The sequence below is a fragment of the Sphaerodactylus townsendi genome, linkage group LG16 (assembly GCF_021028975.2).
Source record: "Sphaerodactylus townsendi isolate TG3544 linkage group LG16, MPM_Stown_v2.3, whole genome shotgun sequence".
Lineage (NCBI taxonomy): Eukaryota > Metazoa > Chordata > Lepidosauria > Squamata > Sphaerodactylidae > Sphaerodactylus > Sphaerodactylus townsendi.
This window is the reverse complement of record NC_059440.1, coordinates 16,267,458-16,285,119: the sequence shown is the minus strand read 5'-3', so window position 1 is coordinate 16,285,119 and position 17,662 is coordinate 16,267,458. Positions and strand designations below refer to the sequence as shown.

The 17,662-nt window shown below is 48.2% G+C and overlaps 1 protein-coding gene across 1 annotated transcript in view; it reads left to right on the top strand.

Moving 5' to 3' along the window:
• LOC125445870 (NADPH--cytochrome P450 reductase) overlaps positions 1–17,662 on the top strand; it is a 55,675-nt gene that overhangs the window by 21,548 nt on the left and 16,465 nt on the right. Inside the window, 3 exon segments of the mRNA XM_048519289.1 lie at positions 9,493–9,681; positions 16,583–16,631; positions 16,844–16,972. Coding sequence (XP_048375246.1) covers positions 9,569–9,681; positions 16,583–16,631; positions 16,844–16,972 — 291 coding nt within the window. The 5' untranslated portion in view covers positions 9,493–9,568.

The following is a 17,662-nucleotide window of genomic DNA, read 5'->3' as shown; positions in this document are numbered from 1 at the left end:
CTCCCTTCCTGATACTGTGGTGAGAAGATTCAGCTGAAAAATGCAGAAAGGTGGGGTGGGGGTTGCTGTCCTGAGCAAGACGGTTGGACTTAGTGGCCTAAGAGATCCAGCGTGGTGTAGTGGTTAAGAGCAGGTGGATTCTAATCTGGAGGAACCAGGTTTGGTTCCCCACTCCTCCACCTGAGTGGTGGAGGCTTGTCTGGTGAACCAGATGCGTTTCCGCACTCCTACATTCCTGCTGGGTGACCTTTGGCTAGTCACAGTTCTCTCTGAACTCTTTCAGCCCCACCTACCTACCAAGGTGTCTGTTCTGGGAAGAGGAAGGGAAAGGAGCGTGTAGGCCACCTTGAGTCTCCTTACAGGAGAGAAATTGGGGTATAAATCCAATCTTCTTCTAACTTTATTATCCGACAATTTGATATGATTTGCAAAGCACAGTTGGTTAAGGACGTTCTCCTGCCAACAATGTATGCTACATATACAGAGTCTTAGGTGCCTGGAGTTAATGGGAACTGCTTAAGAGTACAGACTGGAAGGGGAAGGAAGGTGACTCATGCAGAGATACAGGGGGAAGCCTTCTCTGGACAGGTGCTCTGAGACCCTTAGGGGCCTTTGTGTAAACTGAGAAGTCCCGTGCCCTTTGCCCTTGTTTCCTTATTTGTCAAACAATTTTGATGATAGCTTACTCTCACACAAGGCTTCTCAAGTGATTTCCGATTCTAGGAGTTCAGACTGTGAGGCTATTTCCAGTTCTCCACGGTGCCGAGGATTATCACGATGTCTCCTTAAAATAAATAAAATAAAAATAAGCCCATCTTTGCGAGTCCTGTATGTAGCTAATGCTCTCCATTCTTAATCATGGGGTGCAAGGTCATCGTAGTTTTAGGTCCTGTTTTTGAAATACTTTGGGGATCTTTGTGAGTGGCAAGCCACGTTAGAAATTCTCTAAATACCAGTGAAATGGACGCAAACTGGTTTCCTCTCGCATTAGTCTAATGACTCTCGTGAATGCACATAATTAAAACTGCTGAGTGCTCGCCGGCCTTATTACTTTACTGGAATGCTGGACATGCACAAACATGTGAAGCAACGTTGTACTGAGTCAGATCCTTAGCCTATCATGTCAGTATTATCTGCTGTGACTGGCAGCAGCTCTCCCGGTCTTTTGCATCGCCTACTCGATCACCTACTTGTAGAGTTTCATCAAGTTGCAGCCGACTTCCAGCATCCCCAGCAAAGGGCTTTCAAGGCAAGTGAGAAGCAGAGGTGGTTTGCCATTGGCTTCCTCTGCAGAGTCTTCTTTGGTGGCCTTCCTTCCAAGTACTGACTCTGCTTAGCTTCCGAAATCTGACAGGATCGGGCTGTACCATTCTGCCTTTCCTCACGTCTCATACTTACGCAATCATTTTGACTGAAGGTGCCAGGAATTGAACCTTACTTGGGCAAAGCTGGTGTGCTCTACAACTGAGCCATGGCCCCTTCTCTTGAGAGCCAGCGCGGTGTAGTGGTTAAGAGCAGGTGGATTCTAATCTGGAGAACCGGGTTTGATTCCCCACTCCTCCACCTGAGTGGCAGAGGCTTATCTGATGAACCAGATGTTTTTCCGCACTCCTACATTCCTGCTGGGTGATCTTGGGCTGGGGTCACAGAAGCCTCCTTCAGAACCTCCTCTCAGTCCCCCCCCCAACCTGCCCCCCCCACAAGGTGTCTGTTGTGAGGGAGAGGAAGGGAAAGAAACTCTTGTAAGTCACTCTCGAAGTCTCCCTTTACAGGAGAGAAAGGTGTGGATATAAACCCAAACCTCCTCTCTTCTCTTTCTCTTTCTCTCTCTTTCTTTCTTTCTTTCTTTCTTTCTTTCTCTCTCTCTCTCTCTCTCTCTCTCTCTTTCTTTCTTTCTCTCTTTCTTTCTTTCTCTCTTTCTCTCTTTCTCTCTTTCTCTCTTTCTCTCTTTCTTTTTTCTGTTGTGGAAATGGCTGCAGGGAAGAGGAGAGGCTGGCGTTTGCAAATGCCACATGTGCTATAGCTAAACTTGCACGTATGTTCGCTATTTTCTTGTTGCGTTCCAGTTTTTGGCCTTCTCAACAGCCCTCCAATGTTGCCTGTTAGGACAGGAACCTACCACTTTCTAAGAAAAGCATAAGGTGTTAGCAGAAAACTCCTAGCCTATTCTTCTATACTGCAGTTGGAAGGGCTGTAGCTCAGCATCTGAACATCTGTTTTGTACACAAGATCCCAGGTGGTGGTTGTGAGGAGATGGCGAGCTGCCCTTCAGTGGCAGTGTTCCATCAATGGCTGGATGAACACTCATCAGGGATGCTTTAGGCTGATCTTGCATGGAGCCATGAGTTGGACTAGATAGCCTGTATAGCCCCTTCCAACTCTATGATTCTAGGTTCAGTCCCTGGCATCTCTTCTTGAAGGGCGTCAGGTAGCAGATGTCTGGAAATACCTTTGTTTGCTTAACTCAAGATGTTGACTGTAGTGGACCCAATACTCCCAGCTCAGCTCAAACTCTTTCCTTAGTGGGTGCATGACCTATGAGGGTCTCTGTCATGCGTCCACACCCAATCTTAGGCACTCAGAAACTCCATGGCAACGTTGTTACTGAACGTCAGAGTCAAGAGGGTCTTCCCTTGGCTGATAGATGTTAGGTAACCTTGACTCAAATGTGAGTTGAGTGCATTGGAGGCTGTATTTATACCAGGGGTGTCCAGCTCTGGAGCCCCAGATGTTCATGGACTACAATTCCCATCATCCCCTGCCCAATTGGCCATGCTGGCAGGGGCTGATGGGAATCATAGTCCATGAACATTGGGCACCAGAGTTGGACACCCCTGATTTATACCTTCAGCATTTCCCATTTGTCAGTAATTCTTCATAATTCCCCAGTTTCTTGATATAAGTGTAGTGGAATTAAATTGGAACAGCTGTAGCATTTTGGGGGTGTGTGTGTGAAAATTTCAGGTGGACTGCTCTCCTTGGAACAGGTGGGCCGTGTTTGACTTGTGGATGGCTCGTTGGACACCTGTGCTATAGCTGTTCCTCCTGTCCACAGCTATTGTTGTGTAGTGGTTAAGAAGGTGGACTCTAATTTGGAGAACAGATTCCCCTCTCCTCCACATGAGCAGCAGACAGACACTATAATCTGGTCCACCAGGGAATCCTGACTTGTTAGGGGGTTAGGAAGTAGCACTTGTCGCCGTTTGACGTCTCCTTTTTATGTGTGAATGGCCTAGCCTGCTAAGTCTTGCACATCCTTTCTGCTGAATCAACATGACCCTGCACACAGATAGGAAAGATCTTTGGCAGCCCATCAGCTCCGGGGCACTCTCAGCATCTCCACTTCCCTATTCTGCGTTAGTTCCTGTCCGCACATGCAATCACATGCAAGGTTTGGTCATGAATGCATCAGCAGCTCAAAAGCCAGAGGCTGGCAGGGGGGGAAAGGGGTGTCACCCAAAGTGGTTCATTTCTACACCCCTCCCCATAAGTTAGGATTCCGGAGTGGCGAGGGATACGAACGCTGCTGATTCGCTGCCGGGTGTGTTCCAGTTCCTGTGAAGTGGGGCATTCAGATTGTAAGCTCCTCCAAGCGGGGACCCCGTCAATGCTGACTGTGCAACATTAATATCCGAGCAGCGACCATTTGATGTTTCAGATAGGGAAGCTGGAGATTCCCCCACATTCGATCTCAGCTCCAGATCACAGAGGTCAATTTCCTTGGAGAAAATGGCTGTTTCGGAGGGTGGCCGGGGGCCAACTTACGGTGCTCCAAATGTTCACGGACTACAATTCCCATCAGCCCCTGCCAGTTGGCCATTCTGGCAGGGGCTGATGGGAGCTGTAGTCCTTGAACAGCTGGAGCACCATAGGCTGGCCACCCCTGTGAGGTCCCTGCCCTCCCCAGGCTCCATCCCCAAATCTCCAGGAATTTCCCAACCTGGAGATGGCAACCCCCATCCCCTGCCAGTGGCCGAGGGGGGGGGGTTTACAGAAACATCTGCCAACCCTCGTTTCGATCATTGCCAGAAGACCTGGTGGTGGTTTATTTGGATCAGAAAGAGGGCGTGTGGTGGTTTGGGAACTGGGCACTGTTGTGGTGTTTACCGCTCCTTGGCAGAAGTATTTGGCTAGAGCACAGGTGTCAAACTTGCGGCCCTCCAGATGTCATGGACTACAGTTCCCATCATCCCCTGCCAGCACCATCCTGTGGTCATCCAGTTTGACACCTGTGGTCTAGAGCGTCTTTTCCTAAAACCAGAGGCCAACTTTAGCTGCTGCACTGGATTATGGGAGGCAGAAGAGCTTAGCCATTGTGTAACTCACCTTCAGGAGGCAAAATGTGTTACCCAGTCTTCTCCTATTTGCATCCAACGCGGCACCTGTCACCCCAGCCGATTCCTCTGCTCTTATTTATGCCTCCTGCTTGATTGATTCGGCTTCTCCGCCACCTTTGGGGACGCAGAAGTCTCCTCCTGCTCCCTCAAGTGACTCCTCTTTCTCTCCCTTGCAGCCCTTGGCACCTCCAAAGGTATGCACATTGCAGGTAGTTGCGTTCAGCACCCCAATTGTTTCAGCTATTGCAACAAATTGCCCATGAATCTAAAACCAGTGCTGTCCAAAAGACAGCGTCTCTGTCTGTTTGAACACCTCTATATCTATCCTTTGTCCTTTGGCAGGGTGGATACTTCTCCTTTCCCCACCTCCGCCCCACAACAACTGAAAGAAGGGAGAAGCCCAGGCTTGTCCAGTTAGCTGTCATGGCAGTATGGAGAAGCCGGCTCTTCCAGAGCCAGTGTGGTATAATGGTTAAGAGCGGAAGACTCTTAATCTGGAGAAGGGGGTTTGATTCCCTGCTCCTCCACATGAAGCCTGCTGGGTGACCTTGGGCTAGGCACAGTTCTGTCAGGACAGCCCACGAGGAGGCAGATGTTGGCAAACCACCTCTGGACATTTCTGGCCTTGAAAACCGTACAGGGTCACCCTATGTCAGCTGTGCCTTGACGGCAAAAACTCTCCCTCTCCCTCCCTCTCTCTCTCTCCTCCCCCCCCCCCCAGATCTAGTTCATCGTTTTCACCCCAGCACCTACACCCTGATTGCACTCCCTTCCCTTGTTGTCGAGGTCATATATTGACTTGGTTGGGGAGTTCCTTGCCCCTAAGTTAACGCTGGCTCCAGGCTGTGGAAGGGGGAGGATTTTTTTAAAAAGCAGGTGGATGTTTGGCAGGTAGGAAGGGAGTTTGGGTCAGAGGTGAGGAGGCCTCAACAGATCCTCCTGCATCGTCCAAGGAGCAGGTCTTTCCCCCAAGGCCTGTACAGCCTCAGACTTCACAGTGAGGACACAGGAAGGGTTGAGATAAATTTCTGCATTCATCCCAGTTCTGGAGATTAGTTTTATTATCATCATTAAATTGTGTGTAATATCACAGCTGCCAGTTCTTTAGCTATTTGTTGGCCTTTTGTTACAATTCAAGCCTCACCCAAAGGCCTAAGATGTTGTAATGTCTCGGCGTAGCATTCGTGCGGATCCCAGCAGAGCTGCCTTCTGAATCCGTCAGGGGATGATGATGATTACTATTTATTAGGCTTCTGTGCCATCGTCCCATGTTGTAACTAGCTCAGGGGGATCCACATCAATCGCATGCAAACAGTAAAATACATCAGCTTGCAAACGTAACATTAAAACAGCTAACAATAAACAACTAATAATGGCCCTTTAAATATAAATATAATACCCCACGAGGAGGATAATTTAACAGGAGGGAGTGGGGTTGATCCGCTGTGGGTTGGGAAACATCGGGGGGTTTGGGGGATGAATACTTGGGAAAGGTGGGGTCTGGGAATGGGATCAGCAGGACACAGTGCGATAGAGTCCATTTTTTCTTTTTTCTTTTCCCCTGGAACCAATATCCCGGGGGTGCCCTGGTGGGTGGTTCGGGGGCACAGGGAGTTTGGGTTAGGATTAGCCCCCTTCCCTTTCTGCCCCTCCCCTTCTACCTGCTGTCACTATTGGTGTTTGGCCTACAGGCCTACCTGTTAAGGCTGTTGGGATCACTATTGGTGTTTGGCCTAGATCAGGGGTAGGGAACCTTTAACACTCAAAGAGCCATTTGGACCCGTTTTCCACGGGAAAAGAAAACACTTGGAGCCGCAAATAATTTTTGACATTTAAAATAAAGATAACACAATATATATTGGTTTTTTTGTACCTTTTACTCCGCTTATTCTGAGAAGCGCATGGATGCGTCCGCAAGGATGGGGCCAGTGGCTCGGCCTCGCCGGCTATCGGGAAAGCACCCGCCCCGCTCGAATGAGGCGGGCAAGAGGGGAAGCCCGCAGTGCGGTCCAGCCAGCCGCGGGCCATTGGTTCACCCACCCTGCTGCCTGCAGGGCAGGCAAGGATGAAGCCGGTGGCTCGGCCTCGCCGGCCGCCGGGAAAACGCCCACCCCGTTCCAAAGGGGCGGGCGAGAGGGGAAGCCCGCAGCGGCTCTTCTCATGGAGCCGCAGTACAAGGGCAGAAGAGCCGCAGGTTCCCTACCCCTGGCCTAGATCTCTGTAGTCCGGGGATGAGCTGGTGGTTGGGGCAGAAATAAAGACCTTTGGGGTGATTCTGGGGAGAAGTTTGAAAGAAGCCAGCGGGCGACGAAGGGCAGGCTGTCCTGGGAGGGAGTTTCATGCCTCAGGTGCAACGAGGGAAGAGATTTCATTTCATTTCGTGGTTTGATTTATAACCCACCCTCCCCCGTAGGGCTCAGCGCGGCAAACAACAATAATATCAGCAGCAAACATCATGGGTCGTAGTCAATCAACAAAGCATCAATAGGCCTAACATTGCAAAATAAGAACAGCAATAAACTTAATATAAGCAGTAAATGACCATCATCATAGCGTTTCACATGGTGAAAATATCGTAAGCGTAACATCACCAATAAACACAGCATAATGGCTGGTTGTTGTTTTGGGTTTTCCGGGCTGTGTGGCCGTGGTCTGGTGGATCTTGTTCCTAACGTTTCACCTGCATCTGTGGCTGGCATCTTCAGAAGTGTATCACAGAGGGAAGTCTGTTCCACACTGTGTCCATAGCACAATAGCATGAAATGTAACAGGATAAACAACAAGATAACAATACACCTGGCAAAGAATATACTAAACGGCAGTATACAAAACTAAATAACAACAACAACAACAACATAATAACAACAACAACAACAACATAATGATACCATCATTTACACTGGGGAGCAGGAAATACCTTCTAAGGATGAAGGAGCTGGAGGCAAGAAGGAGGGGAATGTTGGAGTCGGAGAGCAGACAGGCTGAAGGGGGCAGATTCGAGGCCATTGTGAGCTTTGGGAGTAAAGCCAAGGTGTGTGCAGGTCTAGAACAGGGACGTGCCAGAATAGCTGTTTTCCAGGATGTTCATGGACTACAATTCCCATCAGCCCCTCCACTCCTGGATTTACAGGCGACAGGTCAGTTCACCTGGAGAAAATGGCCGCCTTGGAAGGTAGACTCAATGGCATTATACTCCATGGAAGACCTTCCCCTCCCCAAATCCCCCCCGCCCCTTGGGCTCCACCCCCAAAATCTCCAGATATTTCCCAATCCGGACCTGGCAGCCAAGCATAGGATGAGTTGGTAATTCTGGGGCTGATGGGAGGGGAGCTTCTGGAACGGTTTACATTCTGTTTTGGGAAGGACAGTGTTTTTAAAAATCAGGCAGATTTATCCCCTTAATTTTTGGCTCTAGTAATCTGTTGCTTCTTTGAAAATCTTCTTCATGTTGTTTTGAATAACCCTGATATCTAAGTTGACAAGTGGTATTGGAGTCAACCCACATTTCTTCTGAAGAGACGAGTCAGGAATGCTGCTTAACTGGTTTCTGCTTTGCTGTGATTTTCTGCAGTTTTAAAATGCAGCAGAGAGGCTGTGAATTTTGGGTGGTTTTACTGAAACCCAGACCCGAGGGGGCCCTGGAGTTTTGGGTTCAAGTGTTGACTCTTCTGTGAACTTGGGTTGACGATCTGCCGTCCCTTTGTCCCAGTTTCTCGGGTACAAGCCAAAAGATTGTGACACATTGGAGTATTTTCTCAAATCATGGGAAATATTTTTTCTCTCTCAGACCTCTGTGTTTAATAGTAATCAAGTCTCTGCCAGTGATTGGCTAGGCAGCTGCAGTGTCACAGAAGGGCACTGAAGACCGGAGAGCCCATTGGCTGAACTGCTGTAACCCTACAGAGGGGGCTAACGGGGAAATCTACAACAAGAAGGGGAATTTTGCATGGAAGTAGGCAGAAGCCCCAGGATTGAAAGTAGACTGAAATTGAAATGCTCAATTGATGTGACATGGTCCCAAGCCCAATCGGACCCTGGAGTACCTTTACAACTCTGTTCCAGCTGTGGGGAAACCCGGACCCAAATTGTTATAAAGCATAATGTGTCTTTTGACACATCCACTGAGATCACTGGTTTTGGAAGGGAGTTACTCTCCTTAGATCTGCAACATCAGCATCTCAGAAAGTGACTCGGCAGGACTCCGGTTGAAGCATTATTCCACCTGCAGTCTGCAATATGGGGGAAATTTTCCTGACTTCCCCTACAGGGCTGTGATTCAGGCGTATCAGTACATTTAAACTTGTGCTTGGAATACTTGAAAGCACTAAATTGGAGCAAGATATCACTATTTTACTGCAATGGGGCTTTGAACACTTATCCTTTGGTGTGCCTTCCCCTCCCTCCGTGGGATTTTGATGCATTAGCCAACTGCCCCCTGTTTCGCCTTTCCTTTTATTTTGTAAACTTAAGTTAGCTGCCTTGAAGACACGGGCAGTGAAACAGGATAGAAATATGTGTTCGTTTTGCTTGTGGCGTTGGGAGAAACAGCAGCACCCAGGAAGCTTAATCAGGGTGTATGTGAGTTTCTCTTATAGTGGAAAGGTCAGGTTGCTAGTGCATTCTTGCAATGCCCACTCCCTGGTGCCTTGTTGCAAGAGACTTTGGGGTGTGGTGATGCCAGTAATCTGGCCAACCAAGAAGCAGATTACATCTAGTCCTCCAAGAATGCCACCTTGCTTATAGGGGGGCGGGGATGGAGGGAAATCCATTACAATGATCCCTGCTGGATTAGGCCAAAGGACGGTCTAAACCTCACATCCTGTTTTCAGCCTACAAGTGAGGTATCAAGGTGATCGTCCTATTTCCATTTTGCTCCCAGCTCCTGGTATTTAGAGGTACACTCCCTCTGAGCATGGAGGTCCTATTTAAAGTTCTTGGCTAACTTGCTAAACTGCCTTGATGGCCATCTAAGCCGCTGGCCACCCTCACAGCTTGTAGGGGTGAATTCTACCAGCTCAGTCTGTAGGAATTCCGATAACATGTAAGTGGGTGTACCTGCTCTACCTAGATTGTTGCTGTTCAATCGATAACGTTTTCGGCAGCTTGAAAGTTTGCCGGACAAAGCTGACAGCCTGTTTCTGTCTCCCTTTTTCAGCTTCTCATCCGCCAAGAGGACAGCCGCTGAAGAATCATAGTCTGCGCAGGGCTTGGAAGCTTCCGATTCTTCGAGCATGATAATAGACATGTTCCTCATAGCTGCCATCATTGGCCTCTTGACCTACTGGTTTTTCTTCCGCAAGAAAAAAGAGGAGGTCCCGGATTTCGCCAAAATCCAGCCAACAGTGTAAGTGGTCGGCGCAGGGGTGGATTCTGAGCAGTCAGAAGAGGTTGGGTTAATTGCAAGCGTCTGTGGCTGTGTGGCAAAGCACCTGCTTTATATGCTGAAGGTTCCAAGTTCAAGTTTTTGGCATCTCCAGCTTAAGGGTCCTGATCGCCTGCGGTTGGGGAAGGCTTGTGTCTTCTGGAGCCTCCCAGAGGGCTGTTGCTGGTCTGAGAATCAGTGGCGTAGCTACCATGGGACAAGGTGGGGACAGACGCCCTGGGCAGACTGTTGGGGTCACATGGGAGACGGGCAATCACCCCCACACCCCTCCTCCTCCCCCCCTCGCCCCACCAGTCCTGGAGGGGGGGGCAGAAAACTTGGAGCCTGCCCAGGAGTCTACTCCATTTTTCCTAGCTACGTCCCTGCTGAGAATACAATACTGAGCTAGGCAGACGGATAAGACTTCCTTGGCAGAAGGTAGTTTCATACGATACACACACACAAACATTTATAGATATATACACACATATACATATATACATATACACACATATACATATATACACACACACATATATTTAATATATGTGCCTTTGTGGATAATATTCATACATATATATGGATATATAGATATATAATGTGTGCAGACTTAAAGGGACAAAAAAGTTGCTTTAAGTATTAGTGGATTCGTTACTCATACCTGAGTAGGTTAACCATTTACTGTGAGCCTAACTAGAAATCCAGTAAAGTTTACAAGAGTAATAAAGTTTGTTACTCTTTAGGGTACCACGGAACCTCTGTTGAATTTTGCAGTGACAAAGCGCAAGACGTCCGTTCTGGAATTACGATTGTGCAAGGTTGAAAGTCTTTTGGCTTTTATCCTCGGTCAACAGTCAGCTTTCAGTTGCAATTCCACTCTATTTTAAAAGCCAAATTGTACAGAAATAAAGCACAGTGAGCTGTTGGTGGAATGCTGAAAAATAGCACCTGCCGATGAAACACGGAAGTCGGCTTTGCAAGGCAGCTGTGCCAATATGGCGGCAAGCCAAGCTCTTCCAGTTGGGAGGAGCTTGCTGTTTTGACACGTAACCAGCAGGAGGAGCTGTGCTCTGCTGCTTGGTCGGCCCCCATTGCCATGGGGGGTGGGGTGTCATGGTGCGGCAAACTAATTACCGCAACCAGAATGAAATTGAAAAGTGAAGGTGCCCACCTACGCAGAGGCATTCTAGGGTTATCAGGATAGTTGATGGTATTAGCTAAAAGTTCAAATGAAGTATGTGCAAAGTGCCATCAAGTCACCTCTGACTTCTGGTGATCCCTGCAAGGAGCTTTCAAAGCAAGTGAGAAGAAGAAGAGAAGATGAAGAGAAGAAGAAGAGTTTGGATTTATACACACACCCCCTTTTCTCTCCTGTAAGGAGACTCAAAAGGGGTTTACAATCTCCTTTCCTCTCCCCTCTCCCAACAGACACCCTATGTATTGTGCTGGGGACAGGGGGGTTGATGGGATTGTTTTCTCTGATAGTGCCCCCATGACAAGGGCAGACTTGCTGGGCTTCATGCTTTCAACAACAACCCCACCCCTTGTATTTACGCACATGTAATTTTTAGCCTTCTTTTCTTGCAAGGTGTTCAGGCAACTGTGTTTAGCCCTCATTTTGCCCTAATTCTTCTCTGTTCCGCAGAAAGATGATAGTCGATCAGTTGAGGTTGAGAAAATTGTACGCATTAGAATGCAGTCCTGAACCAATATGAGAATTATCATTCATTTGTCAAACTATTATTTTGTGCATGGTTGAACACGGTGGTTTGATACAAAAGCGTTTGTGGCAAGATGTATTTTACTCTCAAACTTTCAAATGAATGGGGGTAGCAGGGCTAGGTAGGCACTAGGACCCAGATGGAGCATTCTACAATGAAGAAGGTCCAGCATGCTTTGTTCTATGGCAGAGGAATGTACAATCCACTATAATCTTCATGTGGAACAGAGTATATAAGCAGATGGGATCTGAACTCGCATCTCACCAATCCTAGTCTGATGTTTTAGCTGCATTGCTATGCTGGCCATGTGCAGTTCTAAATGTTTGAACTGGCTCTGACAAAAGCGTGTGAGCGTGAACCTTGATGAGTTTGTTGCGGCAATTACTGTTTTGTCTTATGCTTTGCTGGGTCATAAAAAAGCATAATTATCTAGGGAGCTCCGTTGCTTTTGGGCTGATACCCTCAAGGAAGGGAATGTTCGGTCACAGATCAGACTGAATTTCAGCCGCTTCGACTGAAAGCAGCATTCTGCACTGACTCATGCAGAGATGCAACAGGCTGTTTCTAAAAAGCCAGGTAATGTGGTTCTGTTGATCTACCTTACAGGTGTATAGAGAGAATGAGTGGGATTCATTCTTTGACACACACACACCCCCCGCCCCAATCTGTTTTAACAGGGCTTTTCTAAAGTGAGAATTGGGGTGGAGGGCAGGCAAGAGAAGAACAAACTAGAATTTGGTCAACTACCAGTGTGGTGTAGTGGCTAAAAGTGGCGGACTCTAACCTGGAGAATTCGAGTTTGATTCCCCACTCCTCCACATGAACAGCTGACTCTAACCTGGTGAACTGGGTTTGTTACCTCACTCCTGCATCTTTGAGCTCGTCACAGTTCTCTCAGAACTGTCATCCCCATATACCTCAGTACGTGCCTATTGTGCAGTGGTGGGGGAAGTGATTGTTGAGAAAAGTGAGATGTAAACCTCTCCCTTCCGCAAACGGTGAAAGAAACTTTGGATCACTGGTAGAAAGTCTGCTTTGCCTACAATATTTCCACGTTCAGTATCTGGCATTTCCAGACATCCTTCCCTCCCAGAGACTCTGGCAGGTGCTGCCAAGCGGAGCAGACAATAAGGCATCTTTGTATCTTAATACATTAAAATCAATTTGGGCCTCTTGTAAACAGATTTTGCCGGCATGTTAACCACTGGAGCAAAAGAATTGCTTTTAATTAAAAGGGAGAATGAGAGAGAGCACTCTTTTCCCATTAAAAGGAAGCGGGTGTTTCCTGGGTAACACAAGTCCTTTGCTGGGAAACTATTCTCCCCCCACCCTCCCTTTTGAATGGGAAAAGTGTGTGCGCGAGGGGGGGGGGTGTTGCCTTGCGTGGCAAGGAACCCTGGGAGTTTTCATGCTCGAGTCTCTCTCCTCGTTCCTTCCTGCCGCTGCCAGATGTTGGAGTTCTTGGGACTCTGCCGGACCCTCCGGGTAACTTCGAAAGCAGCCGGCCCGAGTCCTAGAGGACAGAGTTGCCACAGTGCCTTGGCATGCTGGCCCCGCTGCCTTTCGACGAAAGGAGGCCTGCTGCCGGCTGAGAGAATAGGATGGGAGTCGGGGCACGCATCCCTTTGCAGAGCAGAGCGTAGCCGTGCCTGGCTCCCTACTGCTGGCATGAAACGGTGCGGTCTTGGGAGCCCGGCCGCTGCCACGATTCCAAACTTACCATGGGCTGTGCGTACTCTGGATTGCAGGAGGAACTTTCTCCAGGGAGGTGAGTCTCTCGTTCGTTTCCAAGCACCCCCTCAGCCTCCACCGAATGGTACAGCTGCTGTCCTGGCAGTGCTTTGGACGATGCGCCACCCATTTCCCGCGCCAGGCTGGTTTGCGAACACTGCTCAGCCAAGAGGGAAGGGAGGAGGGCGTCTGGGAAAGCTCTGCCTGGGGGAGGCCACATAGATGATGGCATGCCCTGGGAATGACTTAGTTTTTCGTTTCTCTTTTTCCTGCAACCCCCCCCCCCCCCCAAATCTTCAAAGTATCTTCTGGGTGTGTAGAGAGGGGGAAAAGGAACGTGTCTCCAAATTTATGAGCCACAAAGTGACAACTTCGGCTGTATCTCACATTTCAGCCTCCGAGCCTCTCCCCTCAGCCAGAGTAACACTTATCGTGCATAAAAAATGCTTGCGTTTTCCCGACAGCCCTATAAGGGCGATTGGTGTTGCTGTCCAATTTTTACTGATGTAAAGGGTTAAGGCTAAATGAAACAGGAGTCCCGCGGCACCTCAAATACTAGCAGGATTTATTTTGGTTCGAGGTTTTGTGAGTCACATCTCGTTCTTCAGATAGGCGTAAAGCTGGCTAGGATATCCATGGCTGGCATTGGACTGTCGTATGTATGGGGTGGGGAAAGAGGCTTCGCTTTCTTAGCCTCCCTGTGATGTTGCCATTGGCGGTAGACCCTTCCCAGATGTTGATTCATGGAGTTTGCAGCGTGCTTTACCAATTGTGGTCAGCCCGGGCCACTGCCGATGCCAGTCCAGTCCTCTCTCTCTCTTACCTAAGGTAGGTAAGGCTGAGAGAGTTCTGAGAGAACTGTGACTAGCCCAAGGTCACCCAGCAGATTTCAGAGGGAGGAGTAGGGAATCAAACCCAGTTCTCCCGGTTAGAGTCCCCCAGTCTTAATCACTACACCACTCTGGCTGTCTCTAGTATTTTGGTTTGGAGAGGGGGCTTGTTGCAGAGGCGTTCTGATGCAGTTTAGGAACTGAGACTGCCTAAAGGGCCATGTTTCAAGTGTGCCTGCGTGACAGTGATGTCGGCATTATCGGCTGGAAGAGAGACTCTTGAGGCGGCTTGGAGAGGGGAGAGGGAAGTAAGTGGCGTTGGCTTTTCATCACTACAAAGGAAGGGCTTGATGGCTTAGGTGGGTGGAACATCCTGGCTCTCCAAATCAACTGGGCAGCAAACCCAAGCTGCTGGGAAGTGGGGTGAAATTGCTTCCGTTTGGAGGGGAGCGCTTTAATGGCAGTTTGTGAATCACAGCCAAGTTGACCTCGGTGTTTATCCCGGAGATGAAAAGTCGGGGACCTTCTACTAATGAGGCCCCCTACGCTGCAAAAATACCCAGCCACCAATTGACCGCTGCCAAGCATCCTGGTTGGAATTTTGAACGGCAGACGTGTGGAACCGGATCTGGATCTACATTTTTTTGAAGGGGGGGGGGAGTAGAAATGAATGTCCCCCGACCCATGTATCATGTACCAGTTTTTTCTTTATATTATCTGCTGCTGCCTTCCTCGCTCTGTGTGCTGCCTGGATTGAATCCCCCCTCCCCTGATCTGGCCCTGCATTGAATGGCTGCTGTCAAGTTGTATCAAGTTGCACTCAGCAGATGCAATTTCTTTGAATAAATCAGCTAAAATCCTCACCAGCATTGTCACATTCTATTACCATGACTCAGATGGGGTGGAGATTCATTCATTCATTCATTCATTCATTCATTCATTCATTCATTCATTCATTCATTCATTCATTCATTCATTCATTCATTCATTCATTCATTCATTCATTCATTCATTCATTCGAGGAAAAGGAGCCAGAATCCCTGCTGAGGACTTTGAGGCACTAGCCAGATAAGATACACCTGTTTATCTCCTCTTATACAAGGAGCTTACAACAGCTTTCATGGTGCTTTCTCCCTGCTTTCATATTCACCCTCCAAACAGTGCTCTGAAGGAGCTGAGGCTGATGGCTTATGACTGGCCCAAGATCACCCCATCAGCTTTGTGTCTGAGTAGGTGAATTTGAACCCAGGTCTCCCCAGTCCCAGGCCTGCATTGTAGCCACCCTTGAATCCACAAAAATTATGCCCTGGCCCCTCCCTTTTCCAGTCAGGCTCCACTCCTCTCCATTGAGTTCTGAACTTGGCTCCCTGATTCAGCGTGGGTGGCCCGCCCTTCAATCCAGACTTGGTCCTCCTCCTTTTGTTTCCTTCCTTCTCCCTGCTGGAAACCCAACCACACATTCCTGCTCCATTCCATCCCATTGTCCTATGTTCCTTCTCTTGACTCCACTGCGAACTTTCCTCCAATTAGAAGAAGGGAAGGGGGAAATTGGCTTGCTGCTGGTTTTGTCTTTTGAAGCGGGACCAAATAAAGCCGGCTCTCCTTCCTCCTCCCCCTGGCTCTCAAGGCCCAGCTCGCCCCCGCCAGATGTGTTACAGCCGAAGGCCAGCTGTTAGAGAGCCATGAGACAGCTTGTCTTTCATCTGTGCCATCAGAACCACGGCTTGTCAGCAGCTGGCCTTTAGTGGTTTCATCCAGAGTGGAGTTTTCGAGCTTTGACTGCTTGCTCCAGAGGGCCAGAGTAAGGTTACATAGACTTAGGAGGAAAATATTGCGACAAGGGAACAGCTGCTTGAAACCTCTGGTTTTTAATTCTGGAAACCTCTGGCAGAAATGTTGAGCCTCTGATGTTCAGTCGTAGATGTCACTGTAGTGATAACCTTCAGTTACAAGAGTTATGTTGCAAATGGGTTTTACTAACCCACCAGCTATCTTTGGTGTGAGCAAGTGGCACTTGCTCAGATTGAAAAGGGGGCAGAACGAGAAATAGTCTCTCCAATTTAGAAAAGTGTCCGTATCTGATCACCTGGCAGTCATGTTCCGTGCGCCACAGGTGACAAGGTGAACGGCTGTTTGAGGAAGCGCTGATCTTTATATGCTTGTGGTGGGGAGACAAGGCAAATGACTGTCTGGCACTTTGCACTGTTTACAAAAATGTGAAATAGAAATAAGAAGAATAAGAAGAAGAGTGTGGATTTATATCCCCCCTTTCTCTCCTGTAAGGAGGCTCAAAGGGGCATGCAATCTTCTTTCCCTTCCCCCGCCCCCACAACAAACACTCTGTAAGGTGGGTGAGGCTGAGAGAGCTCTGAAGAGCTGTGACTAGCCCAAGGTCACCCAGCTGCATGTGTTGGAGTGCACAAGCTAATCTAGTTCACCAGATAAGCCTCCGTCACTCAGGTGGAGTGAGAAACCAAACCCGGTTCTCCAGATTAGAGTGCACCTTCTCTTAACCACTACCAGGCTGGCATGGATAAGATACAGAATAAGTGGCATGGATACAGAAGCTTGAATGTTTTTCTTTTGTTTTCTGTTTTGCAGAACACAATCAACCAATGAGGGCAGCTTTATTGAAAAAATGAAAAAGACGGTACGTTAGTCTGGGCTCCTTGTGTTCTTTTTCTAGGCTGATACCAGAAAGGGGGGATCACTTTCAAGCCCAGTTCCCTTGTTTCGGGGTGACTGTTTGGACATTAGACACATTTTCTTTAAACACATGCCCAAATCAGCTTACAATAAATTTTAATTTTTTGACATGTTGCTAATTCCTGTTTTTTTGTTTTTTTTAACTCCTGTCCTTAGGGAAGAAATATAGTGGTTTTCTACGGCTCCCAGACAGGGACCGCTGAAGAGTTTGCCAACCGCCTGGCCAAAGACGCCCATCGGTACGGCATGCGGGGCATGTCTGCCGACCCGGAGGAGTACGACTTGGTACGTTGCTATCCACTTCACCTCTTTGCCTTGACGATTGACCTGCCTTGAAAGCAAATCCCTTTGTTTAAGCTGTCTAAACTTTGCCGGGTCAGACCCAAATGGATCCTCCTATCCTCTGTCTCAGAAAAAGACATTAGAACGGTCAGTTGAGAGGCAGCGGTTGAGAAAATGGTATGCTTCCGCATTAGAATGTAGTCCTTAACGAATATGAGAATTATCATTCATTTTTATGTGCTGCCTTTGTCAAAGCCATTATTTTGTGCGTTATTGAACATGGTACTTTAATACAAGGGCATTTATAATAACGCATCTCAATAACGTTCAATAACGCATCTCAAAAAGGATATTGAGGAGATAGAAAAAGTGCAGAGAAGGGCAACAAGGATGATTGAGGGACTGGAGCACCTTCCCTATGAGGAGAGGCTGCAGCGTTTGGGACTCTTTAGTTTGGAGAGGAGGCGGCTGAGGGGGGATATGATTGAAGTCTACAAAATTATGCATGGGGTAGAAAATGTTGACAGAGAGAAATTTTTCTCTCTTTCTCACAATACTAGAACCAGGGGGCATACATTGAAAATGCTGGGGGGAAGAATTAGAACTAATAAAAGGAAACACTTCTTCACGCAACGTGTGATTGGTGTTTGGAATATGCTGCCACAGGAGGTGGTGATGGCCACTAACCTGGAT